Source organism: Heptranchias perlo, chromosome 17 (assembly GCF_035084215.1).
Source record: "Heptranchias perlo isolate sHepPer1 chromosome 17, sHepPer1.hap1, whole genome shotgun sequence".
NCBI lineage: Eukaryota > Metazoa > Chordata > Chondrichthyes > Hexanchiformes > Hexanchidae > Heptranchias > Heptranchias perlo.
Window position 1 is genome coordinate 12,849,109 of NC_090341.1, and position 25,123 is coordinate 12,874,231.

Sequence of the window (25,123 nt, forward strand, 5' to 3'; positions counted from 1 at the left end):
GAATAGAACTCTAATTAAAGGTATCTGTATTCCCCATCAATGTAAAAGCGTGATGTGACTTTGCCCAATGCCCATTTCCTGGTAGCGTACCTGAGATACCCAGGCTGGCTGGAGTGAGTCCGTGCAGATCGAGCGGTGCTTACTGATGATATTGTCGATGTTCCAAGTGTTATCCGATGCAGTCCGCTCTCCTCAAACAGTGATGTGTTATTGTATGGGTGGGAGCCCTAGGAAGAGGATGAACAAATATTGTCTACACATTAGTGGTTGATGGCAGGAATTTACTGTATGTATAAAATAATGAAAATCCACAGGTAAACAGGAACTCAAATGAAACACCCAGAATTCTTCGTGAGCTGGGGCAAACAGAGGCAGAGTGTCAATTTATGTCTATTACACACTTCATCCTCATTATAAAGCTTTCAGTTCTAAAACTGTTAGAACCGTCATGCTCTTTTTTATACACTGTAAGTACTGTGTTATGGGATAGTCATTGGAGTACATACTTCATTTTTACGAACAAAATGCTTGGTACTCAAGAGAGATGTTGTAACGCAAACATAATTTTATTTAAACACAAAGATCAATTAAATATGAAGTTTTCAGTGGAAAGCTGATTCCCAGCAGGCCCCTTGCAATGAGAAACATTTGTCTACACCCACACAATCAATCACATCCTTAGAACTGAAATTTCTTTTCTTCAATATAAAAATTTTCCTTCCTTACTTCATGAAAGTAAGAGTTCTTCAGTCAAGTTCGAGAGATATACTTGACACCACAAATCCCTGAAGAACTGTGACTATTTAGAATACAGATGTGTTTGTCTTGTGCCTCGAGGCTTTCATATAAAATTTAGGAAGACCTGTCCAGCTTCATTATTTGTAGCCCTTTGCTGTACTTACCAGCTGTATCAATGTCTGTAACACTACCTGTGTTGGCACTATTTACTGGGGAGGGGGATACAAACTTGAAATGTCATTTAGATCTTCCAGGCAACAAGATGTTGGTTTGTATCGACAATGAGAGATAACATATTCTTTCCTGAATGGCAAACCAGGAATGTTAGAAAAAGACCAACTTGGGCAGTTTTAGTAAGGCCTGGAAGGACATTACTGAGTGGGTGAGTTAGTGTACATAACATATCCAGGTTATATCACATTTGTGCTAATAGTTGAAACGATATTCAACCACATCCATTACTCATCTCATAATACAACAAGGACTTCCATTTATATAGCGCCTTTAACAGAAAACATCCCAAGGTGCTTCACAGATAGGTATTTGGAAAATGGATGACAAGCCATGAAAGAAGCGATTGCAAGGGTTGACCTAAAGTTCAGTTGAAATGTGGATTTTAAGCAGGTTCTTAGAGGAGGTGAAAGAGGTGGAGAGGTTTAGGGAGGGAAATCTAGAAAGTTTGACCCAGGCAGCTGAAGGTTATAGTGCCTCTGGTGGGTTGAAGGGAGGGGAGATGCACAAGAGCCAGACTCAGAGGGACAGAGTTTGGGGAGGGGGGGTTTAGAGGAGGTTACAGAAATAGGGAAGGATGAGGCCATGGAAGGATTTAAAAATAAGAACAAGGATTTTGAATCTGAGGGCAATTGGGGGACAGGGAGTCAATGTAGTCAGCAGAACTTTATGCAGGATAGGATATGGGCAGCAGAATCTTGGACAAGCTGTGGTTCATGGAAGGTGGATGGAGGGAGGCCAGGAAAAACAGCATTGGAGCAATCAAGTCCGGAGACGACTGAAGTGTGTATGAGGCTTTTGGTAGTGGATGGGCTGAGGTATGGATGGAGGTGGATGATGTTACTTAGCTGGAAGTAGGTGTCTTTATGATGGAGAGGATATAGGGTTGGAACCTCAACTCAGGATCAAATAGGGTGCCAATACCAGGAACAATCTGGTACAGCCTGAGGCAGCGGCTGGTGAGGGGGAATGGAGTCAGTGGCAAGAGAGTGGAACGTGTGGTGAGGGCTGAAGGCTATGGCTTTGGTTTTGGTTTTTCCAAAGTTGAGCTGGAGAAAATTATGATTCATCCAGGATTGGATGTCAGACAAGCGGTCTGACAACAATGTTATGATTGCTTTTACCTCCAACCCTGGTATATTAGTACTCTTACACACAGGGCAATGGAGCAATAAAATGTGCGTTTGATCACTGCTGCAGTCAATTCCCAGTCTCAAGTGAGCTGTTGTCCCAGAGATGGCATGCAGATCAGTGTGTTGTTCTTGCATGCCTTAATTGACTAATTGAAGCAGCAAATGTGGAGATGTGGAAGATGATGATGGAAGAATGACAACATTTATGCTTTTTGCACAGGCCTTGTGAAATCTTAATTGAGTGTTATTACCTACTAACATCAATTAGTTTGCAACAGAGAAAATTGCTTACTCACATAAGCGATTTCTCCAGCTAATCACGTTTCATTTCAGTACAAGGAAATAACAAACACAAATGTTTGTTATTTGAGAAAGCAACAAAAACTTATGTCATGCAGGTTCAAACCGTCACTTTTCTGGTATCCTTAACCCAGCCATATTGTATGTGGGGGCGCCAAGTAGAGGAGAGGGAAAATCTGAACCACTGGCATGTACCTCCTGGATGTGGGTCAACAATGATACTGGCAACGGTTTTTGCTGTAGCGCATCTCCCTCACCCTCTCAGCTGTGGAAGATGTGTGGTCAGTGATACATTTGAAGGGAGAAAATGGGGGAAAGGGTACATGGTCTCAAGGAATGCTAAATACAATAAAATAAATGCTACACGTCTGAGGTTCATCAGCAGAGAATGAGAAGCAATTTAGAGTTTTAACACCATTCCTATTTACTAGAACAGCTTCACTACTTAACATTTAAGTCTTATTACCGAGAGCTGAGGTGCTCGTGTTGTATCATCGCCCTGGTTTTTCTTCCCAAGGCAAGTCAATTTCCAGGCTTCCTGCACTTCTTCACTCAGGACGCAGAACAATACCAGAACTGCCAGTCCCTGCGGGAGATTAGAAAGCAATAAGTACCGTAAACTCAAAATTCCATTTAATCTGCAGCAGACCAGATATCAGAACCACCTCTATACCTTAATCCTAAATGCATTGTGTATGTGCAAGAGGGCCTTGGTGATGAATGTGATGTACTGTGGGATTACAAATACCAGCAGGATTTTGGCTCATTCACTTAAGGCTGACATAGGTTCATTCAGGAGTCAGCTCAGAATAAACTGGCACTGCAAGTTGTCCTTTAAAACTATTTCAGATTCACTTCAAATTTACTTCATGCCTCTGTCATAAGTATAAATCTCAATTAGTAGCCATATAAACAAGGCACAGCAGTGGGAAGAGGGAGGGAGAAAGTAAGAACATAAGAAATATGTGTAATGGTCAAGATTTCTACGAAGGAAAGAGCAACCTGGAGTGATCAGACCTGTTTATAATAGAGAAAGGACCTGATGGAGTACAGCCCCACTCAAACTACAGCAAACATGACCTAGTTGATCGATAAATGAAAGTGTCTTCGGGATTGAAGCTGACAGTGTACTTTTTATATTCTGACAACCAATAGTCCTTTATTAAAGTCCAATGTTAAACAGCTATCACCTGCTCCATTTGGTGATGTCGTGGACTGTGAAGGACTGAGTACTATGTCTGAGAGTTCGCTCGTGACATCATCAGTTCATTGAAGACATGGGAGTCACGTAGCAGATAAAGGTTCCACTGCCCTGCTCCAGGGAATTTCGTACTCCCAACCTGCAATTTTCCATTCATTAAAATTAATGGACAGAAAATCATGGGCTGGGAGTGTTCACTTCCCAGATATGTGCTCCCAGCACGTACCAGGAGTGACACTGCAGACTTTTGACTGCATTAATAACTATCCCTCTAGATAACGAAAAGAAAGAAGTTCCATTGCTATAGCATCTTTCACGACCTCAGGATGCCCCAAAGCGCTTTACAATCAATTAAGTAGTTTTGAAGTGTCGTCACTAGTTGCTATGTATTGGGGTGTACGCTCCCATTCAGGGAAGGGATAAATATTTAAAAACTGGTTTGGGGGAAGGATACTTAAAAACTAACTACTTAATTACTTCTATTACATACGGAAGTAGTTAGTTAAAACTCTGTGTTGATGGTCCAGATGAACAATTAAGTACTTCCTGAATGGAGTGATTTTGTAACAGAGGACCCAAATAGCAATTTCCTAAGTATAAGTGTGCCTTGCTGCTCTGTTTTTTTTTATATCCCACAATGTCGGCCTAGGGCTGAAATTCCTTCAGTTGATAATTCTGGCAAAAAAGTACAAGTGCAAAATGGGATTTCCTCCCTTTGAGCATTTTACAAATTGATCTCACTGTGTGGCATTCTTGCAGAAAACTGATTTTAGTTTCCAAGGATGAACTAATTAAGGAGAGTATTTTGAACACTTATGTAAGTATTAAATTGTTAAAGAAACCAACATTAAAATTGCCATTGCAATGCTAATTTTCATCCCAAGTTGATCTGCATTGTGGTTTTATTCTCACTTCCCTGGAGCCATTAGACCCAGCTTCAGTCTTAAAAACAATCAATTTCATTCAAGTTTTTTTCCATTGCATTGATCTGTATAACATTGATAGGGAATACTCAGAATGAATCAGTACAGCATCACCAATATTGACGGATTGACAGATGATGGACAGAGGCCATAACTTATAGATAGATAACAGTCTATCTCAGCTGCCACAGGTACAGTGCATTCTGTGTAAAGCAGTGCTCCTATGTGCATTATATGTACATCATATTAGAACCATACATGATTTATAAAAGAGATGTACTTCATTTATATAGTTGTATCCGTCTGAGATGTAAGGCAGTAACACCAGTTACCAACACACTTTGTCTTGATCTCAGATACCATCTACTATCAACTACAGTGCGCATAAGACACCATATCTAGCATGTGTGTGGCTTTAAGACCTTTATAAGGCATTTTTAAAAAATTCGTTCATAGGATGTGGGCGTCGCTGGCAAGGCCAGCATTTATTGCCCATCCCTAATTGCCCTGGAGAAGGTGGTGGTGAGCCGCCTTTTTGAACCGCTGCAGTCCGTGTGGTGAAGGTTCTCCCACAGTGCTGTTAGGTAGAGAGTACCAGGATTTTGACCCAGTGACGATGAAGGAACGGTGATATATTTCCAAGTCAGGATGGTGTGTGACTTGGAGGGGAACATGCAGATGGTGTTGCTCCCATGTGGCTGCTGCCCTTTTCCTCCTAGGTGGTAAAGGTCGTGGGTTTGGGAGGTGCTGTCGAAGAAGCCTTGCCGTGTTGCTGCAGTGTATCCTGTAGATGTTACATACTGCAGCCACAGTGCGCCAGTGATGAAGGGAGTGAATGTTTCGGGTGGTGGATGGGGTGCCAATCAAGTGAGCTGCTTTGTCCTGGATGGTGTCGAGCTTCTTGAGTGTTGTTGGAGCTGCACTCATCCAGGCAAGTGGAGAGTATTCCATCACACTCCTGACTTGTGCCTTGTAGATTGTGGAAAGGCTTTGGGGAGTCAAGAGGTGAGTCACTCACCGCAGAATACCCAGCCTCTGACCTGTTCTTGTAGCCATACTATTTATGTGGCTGGTCCAGTTAAGTTTCTGGTCAATGGTGACCCCCAGGGTGTTGATGGTGGGGGATTCGGCGATGGTAATGCCGTGGACTGTCAAGGAGAGGCGGTTAGACTCTCTCTTGTTGGAGATGGTCATTGCCTGGCACTTGTCTGGCGTGAATGTTACTTGCCACTTATGAGCCCAAGCCTGGATGTTGTCCAGGTCTTGCTGCACGCGGGCACGGACTGCTTCATTATCTGAGGAGTTGGAATGGAACTGAACACTGTGCAATCATCAGCAAACATCCCCATTTCTGACCTTATGTTGGTGGGATGGTCATTGATGAAGCAACTGAAAATGGTTGGGCCTAGGACACTGCCCTGAGAAACTCCTGCAGCAATGTCCTGGGGCATTTAGTACTGGAAGTAACTATTGACAATCTTTACTGTACATGTAAGCACCACATAAGTGATTTCTCAACTTTTGCCCAGAGTGGAGACGTGTTAATAATGCCGATTCTGTAATACAAGACACTGTAATACAAGACATACAGACATGAATCCCAAATGTTACTTTCAATGTATATGAGAACATGAGATCATTTCAAAGAAGTTGTGAAATTTGAGATAAGCTCAAGATGATCTCATACTGGCTGCAAATGTTACAGTTTTAAACACACAATCCGATATGGTGAATCAATGGGCTGAATTCCACCACTCAGGTAGGACATCCTAGAACACGCTCCCATGCAGACGGTTAGTGAGAGTAAGCGTTTACCTGAAAACAGCAGAGAACAGTGTAGAGGTAGTGAAAAGCAAGGATGCTGTTGTTGACGGCCATCAGCCCAAAAAGCCAGGTGGCACTAACGATTAGCAGCAGAATGAAGGAGCTTCGCACTGTGGTACTGGAGAGACAGAGAGAACCAGAGAATAACCTACACAATGACACGGAGCAGGGGAACAACACAGCGTGTCGGCAGAAACAGCATACCTGCCAACATTTAAAACAAAAACGTGCTGAGGGCGGTGGGCTCATTATAGGAGAAAAGGTACAAATTGTTTTTAATCAGGGTAAAGGAGCTGGACAAATATAGGCCCGGTAAGATACATTTGTAGGGAGGACTTATGGGGCTGTTAAACAGTTGAGTCATTATAATTAAGAGGAAGGTTGCAGCTTGGTAAAGGTAACAGTAGGATATACGTCTCCTGACCAGGATTTTATAGGTTTAAGTTCTGAGCCTGCCTCACACTCAAAGCTGCCTCTCAGCTTAGTCACGTTGGCTATTCCAGTTCTTGCATGGTGACAAGGGGGAATTTCCACCAGATGGAATACAAGGGAATGGTATATTCCAGCTTGGGAATATGGGAAAGAATTTACATCATATGAATTGTGCCTCCTGATAGGGGTGGTGCTGACAACGGATGTGGAAAATTATGTAGGGCAAATTGACTCATCCTCCTGGCTGGAAGACGTCGTCTGTTGGTGAGAAGACTACATAGGGAGAAAAAGAGGGAGAAGATACAGAGAAAAGTTACTTTTGGAAAAAAAGGGTAATGAAGGAGGGGACCCGGAGGAAACGGCATCTACTCACAGAAAACTGATAAGATTGAAGTTTGTGTAGGGCCCAGGTTTAATCCCGGTGTCCCAGTTCCTCACGCGTCTCTTGGTAGCCCTAAGCACGTAAACAAAAATAAGGCCTGGACAGACATCAGAGAACACCCAGTTTTCCAGAAGATTTTGCAGGGGGAACACTGCTCAAGTGGGAACAAGATAAACTGCACATTGTGGGTGGAAAGAGGTGAACCCTTACAGACCTTAAACTTACAATGAGTTCAAGAGAAATTTGCAGAATTGCAGCATGCTAAAAATTGTGACAACTAATAGCAAGGAGAAAAGAAAAAAATGTTTTAACACATTGGTTGCAATTTGGAAATTCTATGTGCAAAATTCAGTCTTAATATTTAGTTACTCTTCTAACCGTTATCTGTTTCCTTTCTTGAGTCCTAATTCCTCCTTCTCCCAGTAACTACATTTTTTCTTAAATGTCTCCCCATGGTAATAACAATTTGCCACTAGAAATCAGTGTTGATGTTGCTGGCTTGCAATTCTTTTATCTTTTAGCATCTCTGTCTTCCAGTCTTCAGGGCCAGACCTAGGAAGGAAAATATCAGGGCAAGGCTCCGTGCAGTCCAGTAGTTTATTATTAAATGTGACTTAAGGCAAAGGAACAAATAAGAAATAGTAAAGGAATATTTATTCCTAAAATGTATGTCAATTTCTGTTTTGTCCAACAAGCCTCTTAGCAAAACCCAGAATTCAAATGTTCCAGGCTCTGATTATACTGCAGGCATTTTACTGTAAATTACACTGCATCTCTCTACTCGCCCAATTTGTCCTACTGGATGCTGCCACAGGTAAGGTGAAGGGCATGGCCGAGAATTGAACATGGCAGTATCAGTCACCAGTCCAGTCAAATTGGAGGGAAGATCCAGTAAAAATATTCAAGAGTAAAAATGTTCAAGAGTAAAAATGCTTGGATATTGAGGAGGAGTGATCATCCTGTGGATAATTGCTATGGTTTAAAACCAGTTGGAAATAGTGACTTCTCCATCACTGTTCACTTCTAATGTTGGTGGTAAGAGGTTGAACGTGTAAAATTGCTGCTAATGATATTCAGCATAAAAATGGTGATTAATATCAGAGCAGCAGACAGCACAAAGCTGGGATTGGGTGCAATTTTTTTTAAAAGAAAAAAGTTCCTTTCCTGATTACCTCCATGAAGACATGACTCAAGCTATCGTGAGAGATGGTACAAAACTGAGAGGGCAGTATAGTGGCAATGGCTGCTTTTATTGGCCTTTAATACTGCAACAACTTTCAAAATGGAAAATTGGGAGTAAGCAATAATTTCCTCTACTTTAATACAACCACACAAGTACAGAACCATCAATGATTACAGAGCTATTTAGTGGAAAATTGGATATCAAGGAGAGGCCTCATAGCCCCTGTGAAAAAGCAGTCAGTACTGGACAATTCAGCCTAACAGACCTTGAAATTATGCTGTTGTATAATGGCATACAAATGTTTAATGTGTTGATTTAAGCAAAAGTGTTAGCCCCTAGCCCACAATTCACTGAAATCCGACTGTGTTGATGTGCTCTGGGTATGAAATGAAAGATTTAAAGAATCTCTGTTTTTAGACAAAGTGGGAATGGGGCAAAACAAAAAGTATTTTCTGTTCATGTAGTACTGCTTTTTACTACCAGATGGTGCTATTGCACTGTACAAACCTGAGCAATATCATTCATGAGCTGCTGTCATGAAAATGGCACTACAGAACATATATTCCTGTCCTTTTAATGGGGAATGAAAACTCAGATTTTTATTACTCATAATTTTATCCACATTTCTCTCGCTGCTCCTGAAGACAACAGGTCTGGTGTCAGCAGTCCAGCAGTACCTTATACAATTAGCAGGAAATTTCCTAGAGAGCAGGGATGTCCAAAATGTTTGCCTTCATGGGCCACATATAAGTTTAAATCTATTTCCCATTAACTTGTATATCTCTTAAATTGCTGATACTACCAGATCTTGATTTATCCACCAATGAGGTAATAGTGTTAAAAACAGCCCTCTCCAAACCTTTAGACCCACAAACTTCAAATAGGACCAACCAAAAAATAAGAAATAGAAGGGTAAAGAAGACTGAGTTGTATAGGCTTTGAGGTTTAAAATGGCAGGACAAGGGAACTATAGTTTGGACATCCCTACTATGGAGAACAGTGAGCCCAAAGGATGTTTTTGCATTGAACAGGTTAAAAAAATTTTGGGGGGAGATTCATTGCCATAAAAACCTGAAGGTTGACAGGTATAGCCCAGTCAAGGGCAACAAGAAAAAATGGTGTGTTCTAAGATGGCAGCCAGAAACCTCGACATTTGAAGCTGCAGCTGCCATTCAAGGTTCAGGTGGTTTTTGGTCCCTCATGGACTCAAGCCGGGTGTGTTTAGTCAGTTGTACTTGTAGATGCAGCATAATGTGATAAGCCAGGTGTAGCCAAATAGAAAGATCACATTGAAGGCACATCTGGAAAAAAAATCTTGGCCCACGCCCTCAAACTCTCTCAGCTGTAATGTGGCCAGTGTCAGAAAATGTCCATAAAAAATTATACATAAAATCTTTTTGGAGCGTTACTGAGATTTTTTGATTCCCTGATTTGTTCATCTCTACCAATCCGTCAAAATAAATGGCAGATTGGAGGGGCAGAAGGGCAAAGATTGGTAGAAACACAATAAGAAAAATAAACAAGAGAGAAATGAAAATGAAGACAGGAGAACAGAAGATTTGGGTTAATACAGGCAGAATAACAGGCAAACACGCAGATACATTCACACGGAACTAAACTCAATGAGAGAAATAATCAAATCAACACAAAGCTCATGTGACATAAATGGAGAACGACAACTGAGCATCTGTACTTTGAGTGTTCCTTAAAAACATATGAGTGAATAACCTTTTGTATTTTTCCTTATTTATCTCTTAATGACATAGATAACTTGGTTTATACAAAAAGCAGAGTTATTTGGTAGCTCATGGGTTTGAAATATTATTTCCCACTCCATTAGTCTCCTAATGTAATAGATGCCTTGCTGCTGAAGAACACTGCCAGTTTTAACTCCTTTGGTCAGTCGTGAAGTTGTAGAATCTCTCAGTCCAGGCTTAAGTTATGGCCACTGGGAAATGATCGCTGAACGTTTTATTTTGCTTTTTGATAATTATTTTATGATTTTGTTGGAATTCCTGTTGAGCTGTTGTTGACATCTGTGTATTTTATTTGAAACATGTCAAACAGAACTTAATTTTTAAATGAAAAACAACTATGCAACAGTGGTCAGGAAGAGGGCGAGGGAATGGAGTATGTGGCAGAGGCCGATGATGAAAACTCGCTTTCTTTTGAGTCTTAAGAAAAAGGGGGTCATTTGCTGCTGTTGTGATCCCAGCGCAGAATTTCGCACACATCAGAATATTACGGAGGTCAGCACACCCAATATACAGCTCACCCAATTTTCCATCCATTAAAATTAATAGTTGGAAAGCCAGGTGGGCTACATAGTGGGCACACTATTCGCTATGCTCCTTTTTCCAATCCCACTCTTGGCGTGCAATGTCTGTGCTGGGAATGCAAAAGCAGAAAATTTCACCTATAGTTTCTTGATGTCTCTCAAGTTTAATCAACAGCTATCATCTCTCAGCTTTGATGGTCCCACCTTCAGTCCTGATTTATCCATTGACATTCTCAGCCCCATCATTTCCACTAATCTCCAATGGAACTCCTGTATCTCCTCCATTGCTAAAGCTGCTAAGAAACTTTGTTTCCCTTCACTCTTTCCTCCCTCAAACTCTTAACTCTTTACAACAACCTGCATTTATATTGCACGTTTAATGAAGGAAATCATCCTAAGGTGTTTTACAGGAATGTAATCAGACAAAAATTGACACTGAGCCAAAGATGGAGATATTAGGAGGGATGAATAAAAGCTTGGTCATAAAGGTAGGTTTTAAGGAGGGTCTTAAAGGAGAAAATGGAGAAGTGGAGAGTTTGGGGAGGGATTTCCAGAACTTCGGGCCTAGTCGGCTGAAGGCATTAGAGGCCAAAGTTGGAGGAACGCAGAGTTCTTGGAGGGTTGTAGAACTTGGAGGTTACAGAGATAGGGAGGGGTGAGGCCATGGTAGGTGAGCAGGACTTGGTGCGAGTTCGGATACGAGCAGCAGAGTTTTGGGCAAGCTCAAGTTTATGGAGGGTGGAGATAGGATGCCGGCTAGGACGGCATTGCAATAATCAATTCTGGAGATAACAAAAGCATGGACGAGGGCTTCAGCAGCAGATGAGTTGTGGCAGGGACGGAGATGGGCGATGTTACAGAGGTGGAATTGGGCAGCCTTAAACAGCGGTCAGGGAGGGGATGAGGGAACGGTGTTTGTGGCGGAGGCTGAAGACAATAGTTCCTGTCTTCTTAATATTTAATTGAAGGAAATTGCAGCTCATCCAATACTGGATGTCGAACAAGCAGGCTGACAACACAGAAGCAATGGAGAGGTCGAAAGAGGTGGTGATGAGATAGGGCTGGGTGTCATCAACATACTTGTGGAACCTGACATCACGTCTTCGGATGATGTCGCCGAGAGGCAGCATGTAGATGAGAAATAGGAGGGGGCCAGGGATAGATCCTTGGGGGACTACAGAGGTAAGGGTGCGGGGGCAGGAAGAGAAGCCAGTGCAGGAAATTCTGTGGCTACGACTGAAATTGCAAGTATGGATCAAGCAGTGCTCAAGTCTGTTCAAGACTTGAAAACCACTCCCATATCTTGGGTGGTTCTTTTAATACTTCTCACACACTCCTGGACAAGATATATGAATGACTTTCCTTTTGTACAGTGCTTTATCTCATCTCCTAGGACATCACAAAATGCTTCACAGACTTGTCTGATAGATCACCCTTCTCTCACCTTTGATTCCCAATCTTTCTCTACACCACAACCTCTCGTTTCTTTCCATTTCATCAACACTACTATTGTCGTTGGTCTTCTGAACTTTCTTCTCCTGTTCCTCCTTAGCTTTAAATCCATCATTATATACATTTCTCCTCTCTACATCTCACTATGTTAAAATCAAGACTCACTGCATTGTCTCCCACCCTACTGTAAATCATCTTTCCCAGGACCGCTAAACATTTGTCCCAGGGAAGAACTGCTTGGACTTTACTCAGTGCATCCTGTCAACTGTTTGCGTGTGAGTGTGTGGTAAAATATAGGCACTAATGTATTACTGTTTTGATCTGCTTCATCACTCAAGCCCTTTCCCTAAAGCTTGGGATGAGATTCACACCTACAGTAGATATGAAGTATGCGCCTTATCAGGTATTACCTAATCATCTTTGATCTATTCTTCCATTCTCGCACAGTTATATCCTTTTGATTCAATTGAGAGGATTTACATATTTCCCCAAGGAGTCTAAAAGTGACTTCAGGATGGTACTATTGCAAAGCAATCCATATATTTTTGTTTCGCATGACAGCAAAAAATACAAAATCCTCAACAACAGCATTATCTTGTGCTGGAAGGCATGTCACTGGCAAAGATTGTTACTCCAAATGCTTTTTTGGATTTAACACTCACATTTAGAAATGCCCAGGGTGAAAGACCTGCTTGAAAAGTCCACTTGTTTCAGCATATAACAAAACTCCAGGCATACGAATGAATGTCAATTTGAGAAAACAACGGAAACATCTGCAGTAAATCTAAAAACACTAGTAAAAAATACCAAAGGTGTTAGTTATTTTACATTACTTCTTTGACTACTCACAGTATTGATTTTTTCTTTGCTTCCTTCTGTGTTGGGGCACAGGACATTCTTGCTACCAACAGGGACATCACAATGTTCATCTAAAAGAAAGAAAGAAGAGGTGGTAGAAAGTTTGCACTTATATTGCACCTTTCATGACCTCAGGATGTCCCAAAGCGCTTTACCGCCAATTAAGCATTTTTGAAGTATAGCCCCTGTTGTAATGTAGGAAATGCAGCAGCCAATTTGCGCACAGCAAGGTCCCACAAACAGCAATGAGATAATGACCAGATAATCTGTTTTAGTGATGTTGGTTGAAGGACAAATATTGGCCCGGCTACCAGGGAGAACTCCCCTGGCTCTTCTTTGAATAGTGCCTTGGGATCTTTTACGTCCACCTGAGAGGGCAGACAGGGCATCGATTCAACATCTCTTCCAAAAGACGACACCTCCGACAGTGCAGCACTCCCTCAGTACTGCACTGGAGTACTGAAGCAGCAAACATTGAAGTGAAACTTTAAACAAAGCTCAGGTTTCAAAAAGGAGTCCAAATTATATATTAGGTGAGGAGATGTAGATAATAGCAAAAACAGAATATGACTTTTATACTAGGTTATCATGACAAAGATGATCACATGGGGGAAAAGACGAGGAAGCAGGGAATAAAAACTAACTACAGCCAAAGAGGGGGAAGAAAACAAATGAGAAGTTCCTTGCAACCAAACTCTGAAATAATGCACACACTCAAAGAGGGTCTTCAGAAAATATTAAATTTCACATATTTTCAGTTCATCGGTGGTCTAGAAAGTTTGCATAAACACACAGTTGTGGGGAGGTTTTCCTGTTTTTTGGGTCAGGCTCTTATAGAATATGGCAGTCCTCAGAAGGAAGGGTGGTGAGAGATTAAGTATGCGAACAAGAGAGACAACAGCAAGTAGCAGAACTCAAGAGGATAGTCAGATAGAGGGGAGTAGAAGTTTAATGAAAATAAGAGGAAGCATGTTAAGATTGTATATTACATCTACAATCTTAACATTTTTGGAAGGCACAAAGCTCTAGTACCCACTTTAAAAATATTCTACAATATGCAGGGGAGTAATATTTACCACAATAACAACAGCAATTGGTCCAGCAAAGCTCCAGATCAGTTTATCGTGTACAGAGATCAAGCAGAAATCAGGATTCCCATAACCCTCCGGGTCCAGACCAACTGCAAGACCTGGAAAACAAGTATTAGTCATAGATTGAGAAATGGAAAATATATTGAGTTTTAAATCTTCTAAGGTATCAGACAGAAGCCCATAAGATCCCCTACAGAAAGGGAGGGGGGAAAATAAAAAACAGGCCATCCTCGGCTGTTCTTGTGTGCCTCCCCGTGGCTAGTTACGTAGGTAGATACTTAGGAGCAAGTAGTTTCTCTTCCAAACTGGAGAATAAGAACATAAGAAATAGGAGCAGGAGTAGGCCATGCACCCCCTCGAGCCTGCTCCGCCATTCAATAAGATCATGGCTGATCTTCTGCCTCAACTCCACTTTCTCGTCCTATCCCCATATCCCTTGATTCCCTTAGAGTCCAAAAGTACCTCGTTCCTTCAGGGCTTTTCATTGTTGGATACCAGCAATTTCACACATTCTAAATGTCCCTTGTAGATTTGCTGACAGAAGTGCTGTGAAACCATGTGCACCTGCAGCATTAATCTCTGCTCCAATGTGAATCAGGAATTCCAGCACTTCAAGCTGACTACAGTCTGCTGCAAAGTGGATGGCCTTTCGACCAGCTTGTTGTATCCTGTTCACATCCACACCGTTATCCACTAAATGCTTCACTTCCTCCACGTCTCTGTTCTTGACAGCCCAGATTGGGGTGTGTCATGTGATTTGGGAGGGGCAACGACTCTAAAATGGAGAAACTAATAAACTAAAAAAATGGGAAGGGAGTGCCTTCTTTGCAAGTGAAATTAGAAACACAAATCCAAACCATATCCGGGATTCTCAAAAATCAGAGATGCTGTGGGCAGCTGAAATACAAAACAGAACAAGACAATTCAGGGATTCTGAAACTCAGGGGTCCTGGTAGGATTAAAATTTCCAAACAAGATCGGTGGATGTCTATGATTCCGAAATCTTGGATACCTTGGCTTATAAAACTGCCTTTAAGTCTTTGAACGCTGCGGGAGCACAATCTCAAATGCAATTCAAGTTGTGTAGATGTACAGGTTGGAAATAATGCTCAAAATGGCAAAACTACCTTAAGTATTGAAAGAGTTCAATATTTTGATAGTTTGCCCTCTGAGGATTGAAGAGATGAATCACTAATGATGTGAAAACACAAGCCGATATGACGGGTGTGAGAATTCAGATTGTTGGTTCAATCTTAATTTCATGAGAACAACAATGAAGCAGAATGTTGTGGCAGCTGAGCAGCACATAATGACTTGACTCTTAAACAAAGTCACAGGGTAAGTCCCAAAGGACTTAAACTTGCTTGCCCCAGTTGATGAGTTTTGTCAGTTCTCCTCCATGTCGCTAGATGCACCACTGCATAGAAACAAGGTTTTCCATTTGCAGTCATGGGGGAGGCAGGGGAAGAGACAGAGAGACAAAAAAACTAACTGGATTATCACCGAGCAAAGATGGCGATAGTAGAGGCAAGACGTATTAGCTGAAGGAAGATACATGAAGGTTGGTGGCAAAAACAAAATACTGAATCAAAGCGTGACAGCACAGTTTAGGACCACTTGAATTTTCTCACTCTGAAATATAGTTGAAAATGAATGTGACCCGCCTCAGTCTTGCTCCTAATAGATACAAGTTCAGTCCACAAAACTAGCAATATAAATCAAAAAAATTACGGCACCGAACAAGACCATTCAGCCCATCATATCTGTGCTAGTGCTAACTCAACTACAGGTGTACATTCTATTCCTCTTTCCCCCTATCCTTTCATATTCTTCCTTTTCAAATATTTATCCAGTTCCTTTTAAATGATGCTATTGTATCTGTTTCAATTGTCATTTGTGATAATAAAAAGTTCTTCTAACCTCCCCTTTCATTCTTCTAGTGATAATCCTTGGTCTATGCTCTTTATTATCAATTCACCATCCAGTGCGAACAATCTTTCACTATTTACTCTCTCAAAACTTTTCATAATTTTGAAAAACTCTATTAGAACCTTCTTTAATCTTCTCTATTAGTCAAAGTCCCAATTTTTCAATCTTTTCTTCATAATTATAACCTCATTCCTGATATAATTCTAGAGAATCGTAGCTGTATCATTTCGATGGCTCGAATATCCTAATAACGAGGTGCCGAAAACTGCACGCAATACTCCCAGTTGTGGGCTTAACCAATGTATTGTACAAATTCAACTTCACTTCCTTGCTTTTATGTTCAATACCTGTATGCATAAATCCCTCAATTGCATTTGCCATTTCTACCTGAACTCCTAACTTTAAAGATCTATGTTATCTTTGAGCCCATACTGCTTATGAACCAAAGTGTGACCTTATTGGCACAATGTTGCATTGTTTAGAGGTCAATGAGTTACCCTTGTCACTGTAATTAGCCCACTGGGATTGACCAGACCAATCCTGGATTCTCCTAGATTTCAGATAGCAGAAGAATTTCAGTGGGCCAATAATCACTGGATAATTGCTGGTATCTGTCCATTGGGAACTTCCACTACTAACCATGGCAGACCAAATAGAGCTAAGGGGAGATTCACCAACTTTAATATTCCCAGTAGGTGCCAGTGGCATTTGGGACGCATCTCGGACATCTGTCACTGGGGGAGGGCAGGAGACAATAGAGGTCGAGGCCCGCCACTTCAAAGGACCTTTGTTTGGGGTCAAGACCCAGATCTGTACTCTTAGGTGGGGCATTCCTTCTCTCAGCATACTGGCTTCCCAGCAGATCCCTAGTCAGGGTCAAGGAAAATCCTGGCTTGGGACTTCCCTTCACCCCAGTCATGCGCCCTCTATCACGGGTCATCTTATTTGGGGTGGATGAAGATTTTCCCCACAAATGGCCCCCTCGGAAACTCTGAGTGGAGGCTGGGAGTCGTTATCAAGACATACAATTCATGCTATAGACTACCAATGAGGTTTACTGAAGGTAAAAATTAAAGAGTCGCAGAAAGTCAATACAGCAGATTTCACTTGATTACAGAACTTTTAATTTGAACTCCCTTCTCAGATATGAAAATAACAACACTTTGGGCCAAATGGTTTTTCTCACCTATAATTATCTTGTAAATGGATATAGCACTTTGTTGCAGGGTGGGAAGGAACTCTGACACAACTCACTCCAGCCCACACCTGCACACAGGTACAGAGTATGTTAGGCAGAGGTCTCAGAGCAGGTGATGTGCTCACACTCTTCTCCAGGTAATGGTGTGTGGCATGTTCCAAAAAAGTAATCTGTCATAGCTGTGCTTTATAGACAGAAAAAAAGTATATCTGAAAACTTGCTGCAATTAGAGGATACATCATGTCAAAGCACATAGGATTGGAGTTGTGTAATCAAGGACACAACACTGTTAAGTGAGTGAGTTCCTATCTTTTGCACACTGAGAACTATACATGCACAGGAAGAGACACCTAGACACAACGAAGCTACATAGTACTAGACAGGTGTGAACTGTCCCTTTTCTTTGGTGTGCGTGTACATTTATACCAGTCTATCATTGCATGTACTACTGATGCCAACCTGTGATGATGGCGGGCACTCCCCAACCAATGGCATAGTAGAACCTCATGGCACCATAGTTGATGTTCCTTGCTTCAGTTTGCATCCGGTAAATGTGAAGCCCCTCCACAAAGATCCAGGCAAAGGCTGCCATGAAAAAATAGTGCAGCAAGATGGCAATCACTGTGCAGAGAAACTGTGGGAAAGAAATGCTGACAATTAGTACAGACCCCGTATTAAAAGGCCACGTGTTGGTAAAGAATAGATAACTTTGCACTATATAACTCAATTTTAGTACCATAAGTCCCACCTTTTATATAGATTTCTATCACCCATGAACTTGGGACATAAATCATGCACCAGTGCTTTTTTTTTTACACTCAACTGCTCGATGTAAGAGTTGTAGGAACAACCTGCACAGATGCAAACTACACACCTGTTATTATGGTATTTCTTTCATGCTTCATCCTATGTGTTCAATGCTCTTACTGCTTAACAGTAGGAAAACTTCCACTAAAAAAATGTTATTTCCAAGAATAAACATTTCAATTATACGGAGCAAATGTCTGGCAATTAGTTGAAGGCAGCAATTCAATCTTGGGGCTCTGCTGACATTCAGAAATTCCTCAGGAGAGTGAATGACACTATCAGAGCTGCTCAACTGAATTGCTGCTCTGTAAATCCGTGCCTGCCATATCATCTTCCATGTAACTCTTTCCCAGCCATCTCTCTTTTTGCAGGTTTCAGACGTAACTTCTACACAAATTACTGACACTTACAATCTCCTATTAATGGCATCTCCACAAAGAGTGATTCTAGTCTTTTTTTAAATTGAGAAACTTAGGTGAAGGGACAAGACCCATAGTGCAGGACACCATTACGGTTGATACGAATAGGAAGGACAAGGAGGAGGTAAAACAAGAAACAGTGGTTAGTTGATGCAAAGCATGGGTTTTAAAAGCCTGTAATTTTCAGGAGGAAGGGAAGACTGAGGAAATTAACCAATATATAACAATTACCTGCTTCTAATACATATGGCATTTGCTGGAAAGCCCTTAAAACAGATGGTCGCTACTAATGGCTCCTCTCCTATACAGGAACACTGCTATATTTGTGCTGAGACTGTAATGTGAATAAAATACAGATGTTACAACTGTCCACATCTCTCAATATAACACTAATTGTTGTGAGAGATTTTTCAGGATTGATGAACCCAGCTTGCCAGAATTATCTTACCATTGAATGTGATAATACTCTTGGACAAGCATGTAAAACAATATTGTCAGAATCTGTAAATTGGATATTGAATACATGTGGCTAGCACAGTGCCTTTAAGCCAAAGAACTCTTAATGTGCAGTGGTTCTCATTAAGGACGTATGAAAAATCTTCCCCATTATTGCACATGAATCATTCCACCTCAGTATAATATGCAGAGATTTTCCTTTCAACATTATATCAGCTCTTTCAGGTTTGGTCTGAGCAAATAAGTAGCTGTGTGAGAGTGCATTGAAAGCTGTAACGTGGCGGAAGGGTTCGATCACATCTTAAATCATGCAACGAGTCGTCAATTTATCTAGTCATCTGAATGCTGAGATTGGGTTTCAGTCGATAAGGTGCTCCCAACCAGCCTTTATTTTTATAAATCATGCAGTGTTTTCTTTCTCATCATGTTTTACTGCTCTGAGTCTTGTGGAAGTGGCAAGAGTTCCAATTTTGCAAGGTGTGACCTTATTGGTAAAAAATAATACATTCTGATAAAAAAAATATTCTGACGAAAGGTCTTTGACCTGAAATGTTAACTCTGTTTCTTTCTCCACAGATGCTGCCTCACTTGCTGAGCTTTCCCAGCATTTTCTGTTTTTATTTTAAAAAAATACATACTGCGTTTAAGGAAAAAAGAACTTGCATTTATATAGTGCCTTATTATGTCCTCAGGACATACCAAAGCACTTTACAAACAACAGTTTATGAAAAACTGCTTTGTAGGCAAATGCTACAACCAATCTAAGCACAGCAAGATCCCACAAACAGTAAACGAATGAATGACCAGAAAATTGTTCTTGGTGCTGTTGGTTGAGGAATGAATGTTGGGTCAGGACACTGGAAGAATTCAATGTTCTTCTTTGCAAATTGGAGTCTTTTATGTTTACCTGAGCAGGCAGGTGGGGTCTCAGTATAGTGGCTTAATAAAGACAGCACCTGACGATGCAGCATTCACACAGTACTGCACAGGAGTGTCAACCCTGATTATGTGCTGACGTCCATAACGTGGCTTTACTGCGATATTTAGTGTCCTGTATAATGAGACGTATTATATACAGGATATGATCCCTGTGCATTACTTATTTTAATTCGTCAGTGCATAATAGCCATAATACATAAGTGCTGCAACTATGAGTGTATTATTGTGATCGTCTTACAGAATGGAATAAATTCAGTAATTATAGCAAAGGTCTCTGAACTTAAAAAAATATTGAAGGCCTATGTGGGTAAGTGTATTGGAATTGCTGAATGAACAGAGTTTCATACAAGAACACAGTGTAGAAGCCCGATTCAGTTGAACAATTAGAACTTCCATATATAGGGTAAGCGCTTATAATAGACTGGCTGCGCATGGGTATTTTGCCTATTATAAGTAGCTGTCCAATTTGTCCTTCAAGGCACAGTTAACACAGAAAATTAAACTTGAGCACTGGGAGCAACTGTAGCCCATGACTGTATTGGCTGCAGTCAACTGACCGCATTGGCTGTAGCTGTAGCATGGCATAAAGCTGATACCCTAGCTTGTAAGTTTTCTGATGCTTCTAATTAGCTTAGCTGAGCTGGAGCATGCTAAAAGATTAGCTAAGCCAGAACCAGTACCTGGACTCAGGATCATCTGAAACATGGCTGGATCATTCTACAGGTGCACTACAGATAATCCCGCTACAGCTCAGCTTCCCTCGGCCATCATAATTAGAAGCATCTAAAGAGAATGAACAATTAATCCAAAATCCTAAATCAAATCAATTGTTTGCAACAGTTGGTAATTGTCCAATTAAATTACATTAACGTCCATTGCAAGCAACAGATTTAACATTGGATTCTATAAGATTTGTTTGGGATTCAAGGTTTTGTCCTTATCAGAAGGTTGTTCACTACATCCAGCCTAATCCTGAGAATGCAGCAGCCAGGTTCTCTCCTGGCCCCACCCTAAGTTTAACAGCCAGTTTTCTGCGTGATTCAACTCTATAAATAGGAGTCCACTCTCCACCTGGCCCATCCCAAAGTGCAGCAGTCGCCTCTCCACCCAGCCCAACCCCAAGTGCAGCAGTTATTTCCTCATCCAGCCCAACCCCAAGTGCAGCAGCCGCCTCCCCACCCAGTCCAACCCCAAGTGCAGCAGTCATTTCCTCACCCAGCCCAACCCTAAATGCAGCAGCCGCCTCCCCACCCAGTCCAACCCCAAGTGCAGCAGTTATTTCCTCATCCAGCCCAACCCCAAGTGCAGCAGTCATTTCCTCATCCAGCCCAACCCCAAGTGCAGCAGCCGCCTCCCCACCCAGCCCAACCCCAAGTGCAGCAGTCATTTCCTCACCCAGTCCAACCCCAAGTGCAGCAGTTATTTCCTCACCCAGCCTAACCCCAAGTGCAGCAGTCATTTCCTCACCCAGTCCAACCCCAAGTGCAGCAGTCATTTCCTCACCCAGTCCAACCCCAAGTGCAGCAGTTATTTCCTCACCCAGTCCAACCCCAAGTGCAGCAGTTATTTCCTCACCCAGTCCAACCCCAAGTGCAGCAGTTATTTCCTCACCCAGTCCAACCCCAAGTGCAGCAGTTATTTCCTCACCCAGCCTAACCCCAAGTGCAGCAGTCATTTCCTCACCCAGTCCAACCCCAAGTGCAGCAGTCATTTCCTCACCCAGTCCAACCCCAAGTGCAGCAGCCGCCTCCCCACCCAGTCCAACCCCAAGTGCAGCAGTTATTTCCTCATCCAGCCCAACCCCAAGTGCAGCAGTTATTTCCTCATCCAGCCCAACCCCAAGTGCAGCAGCCGCCTCCCCACCCAGTCCAACCCCAAGTGCAGCAGTCATTTCCTCACCCAACCCAACCCAAATGCAGCAGTCATCTCCCCACCCAGCCCAACCCAAATGCAGCAGTCATCTCCCCGCCCAGCCCAACCCCAAGTGCAGCAGCCGCCTCCCCACCCAGCCCAACCCTAAGTGCAGCAGGCAGCTCCCTGTCTAGTCCAAAACCAAGAGCAACAGCAGCCACCAGCTCCCCAGACAGCCTAACCCTGAGAACAACAATAAGTTTCCTGTTTGAACTGATCCTGGGTTCATCAGCCAGCTCTCTGCTCAACTGCTCCCTGAGCACAAGAACCAGCTCTCCATTCAACCTGACCCCGACTGTAACAGCCAGCTCCCCGTCTTACCTGACTCAACTTCATCCTGAGTACAACAGCTAGCTCCCTATCCAACCCAATTCAAGCCAATCTTTAGTGCAACCAGCCTTCTTGTTCTTGCCAAATTCTGATGGTAGACAAAAAGTAACATTGGGGAACTATTTAAATGCTATTAAAATAGCAGCATTGTTTATTCTTTTTAATGTTAAGATTCTGTTTATGTTATTGGTGACTCTGGGTTCATTTAGGAATTTTTTATGCAGAAAAATGTTGTCCAAAGTTGTACAGTATGCCCACAGATCTGATTGATAACCACATGAGTAATAATGTGCAAACCAGAGACCAATGCCCCTCTCCCTGCCTAAATATCACTCTGTAGCCTAACCCTTGTCTCCCTGCTCCCTCCCACAGAAGTCCTGGTTTACCTGCTCCTCCAAATCCGAATACTAGGCTTCACTTCAACGCCACTCTCTCGGAATGCCAGGTCTGGGCCTCCCACTCTCCAGCCCATGCCCATGCTCTGGCCTCCTAATTCTGAAAACACACGGCCCCATCCCCACCACTCCCTTGTACAAGGCAAAAAGATGGCACATGCCCCAGCCCCTCTGCTCCCAGAGAAAGAGGAGGTCTTTTTTTTTGCTAACAAGAGATTTAGAGCTCCAAATTTGCTACCAGACCTCCATGATATAGGAGAGGAAACAGCGAGTGCAACAGAATAAAGAGACATTGAGTAAAACAGAGGGACAATGTGCGAGAGGTATACAGAGTGCTAGACGAACAGAGGGAAAGAAAGAGAGAGAAACACAAAGAAAGGAAGGGAAACATTCAGAAAGACAGCAATTGTGTGAGAGGCATACTTAAGAGCATGAGGGTTGTAAAGAACAGAGAAGATAGTGAGATTTCAAAAAGGGACAGAGAGTGAGAAAAAAGGGCTGTAGACAAGAGAATGCATGAGAGGTGCATAGATGGAAAAAAAGGCAAAAAGAGACAAACAGAAAGGCAGTTACAGGAAGAAAGACAATTTAAAAAAAAGTCCATAAGTAATGCCACAGGAAATCAACTAGTTCTACACAAGGTATAGAGACACATACCTCTCCACGACCCTAAAACACCAATACTCCTGTGTGCCGTGTGAAGATGCAGTGGCTGTGGGCCGGCCTCCTTCCTTACCTGATTTGCCGTTTGATTAATTCCCAAAAGGAAGACAATCTCTGCGCAGAAGATGGCTGCCACAATGTTGCAGTGGATACCCCGAGTGTTGGATTTCAGTCCATTTAGACAGGTCAGGATGAAGAAAGTGAGAAGCAGTGCCACAAGAGACACACTGATAGTTGAGTAGGTGACGATTGCCAAAGTCTCTAGGTCTCCTTCCAGCTGCTACAGGGGACATTTAGAAAAAGGCTGTTTACCCATTACAAGAACACAAGGAAGTATAGTTTATGAAAAGGCCCTTTGGTGTAACGTGATTGCTCTTTCCAACGAAGCACTTTCATTTTGCACTCTGCGTCTCCTCCACTTATTTAATCTCTAGAATGAGATAGAGGAGTGCTCCCACCTTAACTGAAATTGGCTCACTTAGCACAACTGTGGGACCTTCTAGCTTGTATGCATTAAGACCACACTATTCTGTGCATTTACTCACCAAGACACTGGTAGAGCAAAAAGCTTTATATTGAAGGTGAGGGTTATGATTGCTTGGGAACTGACTATTTTTCCCCTTTTTGGCCTCAGACCATCTCAGGTATGGATAGTTGTTCTAAAGTCAGTATTCAGAACCTTTTGTGACTGTTTATGGATGGCCAGAGAAGCCAACGTACTGGACAGAATAAATGAAACCACTTTGCTGTATTGTACAGAATGAGCATGTGCAGCTCAGATGCTCAGGCTTCCTTGGCTAATAAAATGGCTGTCTCTAAAGGTATGTGTTTACGTTGCTGTCAAAAACAGCACTGCTATCGAAGTCTCGGGCTTACACTATCTCTTTTGATGGTGTGTGCCACTGATGGCAAAGTAAGCAGCATTAATCAAACTCTCAAGCTCACTGCATCTTTTAAACATGAATTCAAAATCATGGATAATAACATTACAAAGTCTTATCCTGGGGCTCAGCAGCTTTAGAAAATATTAAGACTTGCAAATCTTTAATAATGTCCTCCTTGCCTCCAAAATTCCAGATGTATCTTATAGCCTTCTGATATAAAAAGCCAAGTCAGACACAAATTCTTTTTTTAACCAAGGGAGGATTTAGAAAAACACTAGGGCCCCAATATTAGCGGGGAGGCGGGATGGCAGTGGGGGCGGGCGTTTGGGCGCGTCGCAAACCCGCATGAACCAAACTTACCGTTTCCGACGCGATCACACTTTGATAGTGGTTAATGTCCTCTCCGGGGGGGGGGGGGGGGGGGGGGGGGGGGGAAGAGAAAGAGACAGAGCCAGATGTTATCCGGCGCTGGAACGGAAGACCGGGGGTGGGGAGAATGGAAGATCCGGCGCTGGACTGGAAGACAGGGGGGAGAAGAGGGGGACATCGGAGCGGGAGACATTGGACATCGGAGCAGGTTTCAAAGGCAGGTGCATTTAGTGTTTTCACTTCTTTGCATGCTTTTTTATTTAATTTATTTAGTTTCTTGTTCTCTGATCCGGCCCTTTACTGCTGGTTTCACCAGGCGTGAATCAGAAGCGTTGGGCAAGCCGCCCAGTTAAGTTAAAAATCTTTCCAATCCCTTCATCTGTCACAGGTAAAGTGCCTTAAGTATTTCAATGAGGTACATTTGGCTCTTTAACTGTCAGCGGGACATCTGCCTTCGGGTCACCCGCGACCACACAAGTGGGTCCCTGGGAAACTCGGAAGCCGGCAGGTTGGAGCCGGCTTCCGAACCCAAACGGGATTTGTGCGATTTTCGGAGCCCCCCACCCCCCAACGCACCCGCATTTGCCTCCTAAAATCACCCCCTAGATATCTGTAGCTGGAAATTTGTTTTCTTACAATAACAGGTATTGTCTGTATTCCTGTTGGTGCTTTTCCTCCATAACCCTGGCATTTAATACAACACGTCATCCAGTGATGATCAGATACTCATTTTGTGGAAAAACTAGGGTTATGAACCTATATCCTGCCATTCTGAGGTTCTGTGCGTTGACACAACA

At 42.5% G+C, this 25,123-nt stretch overlaps 1 protein-coding gene across 1 annotated transcript in view; it reads right to left on the reverse strand.

Annotated features, from left to right (window-relative positions):
- Positions 1 to 25,123, reverse strand: part of celsr3 (cadherin, EGF LAG seven-pass G-type receptor 3) — a 243,391-nt gene that overhangs the window by 15,561 nt on the left and 202,707 nt on the right. The window contains exons 24-30 of the mRNA XM_067999063.1: positions 23,147 to 23,353; positions 17,613 to 17,787; positions 14,012 to 14,124; positions 12,927 to 13,006; positions 6,342 to 6,468; positions 2,869 to 2,988; positions 91 to 227 (exon numbers count right to left, since the gene is read on the reverse strand). Of these exons, the coding sequence (XP_067855164.1) occupies positions 91 to 227; positions 2,869 to 2,988; positions 6,342 to 6,468; positions 12,927 to 13,006; positions 14,012 to 14,124; positions 17,613 to 17,787; positions 23,147 to 23,353 (959 nt within the window). The remainder of the gene's footprint in view (positions 1 to 90; positions 228 to 2,868; positions 2,989 to 6,341; positions 6,469 to 12,926; positions 13,007 to 14,011; positions 14,125 to 17,612; positions 17,788 to 23,146; positions 23,354 to 25,123) is intronic.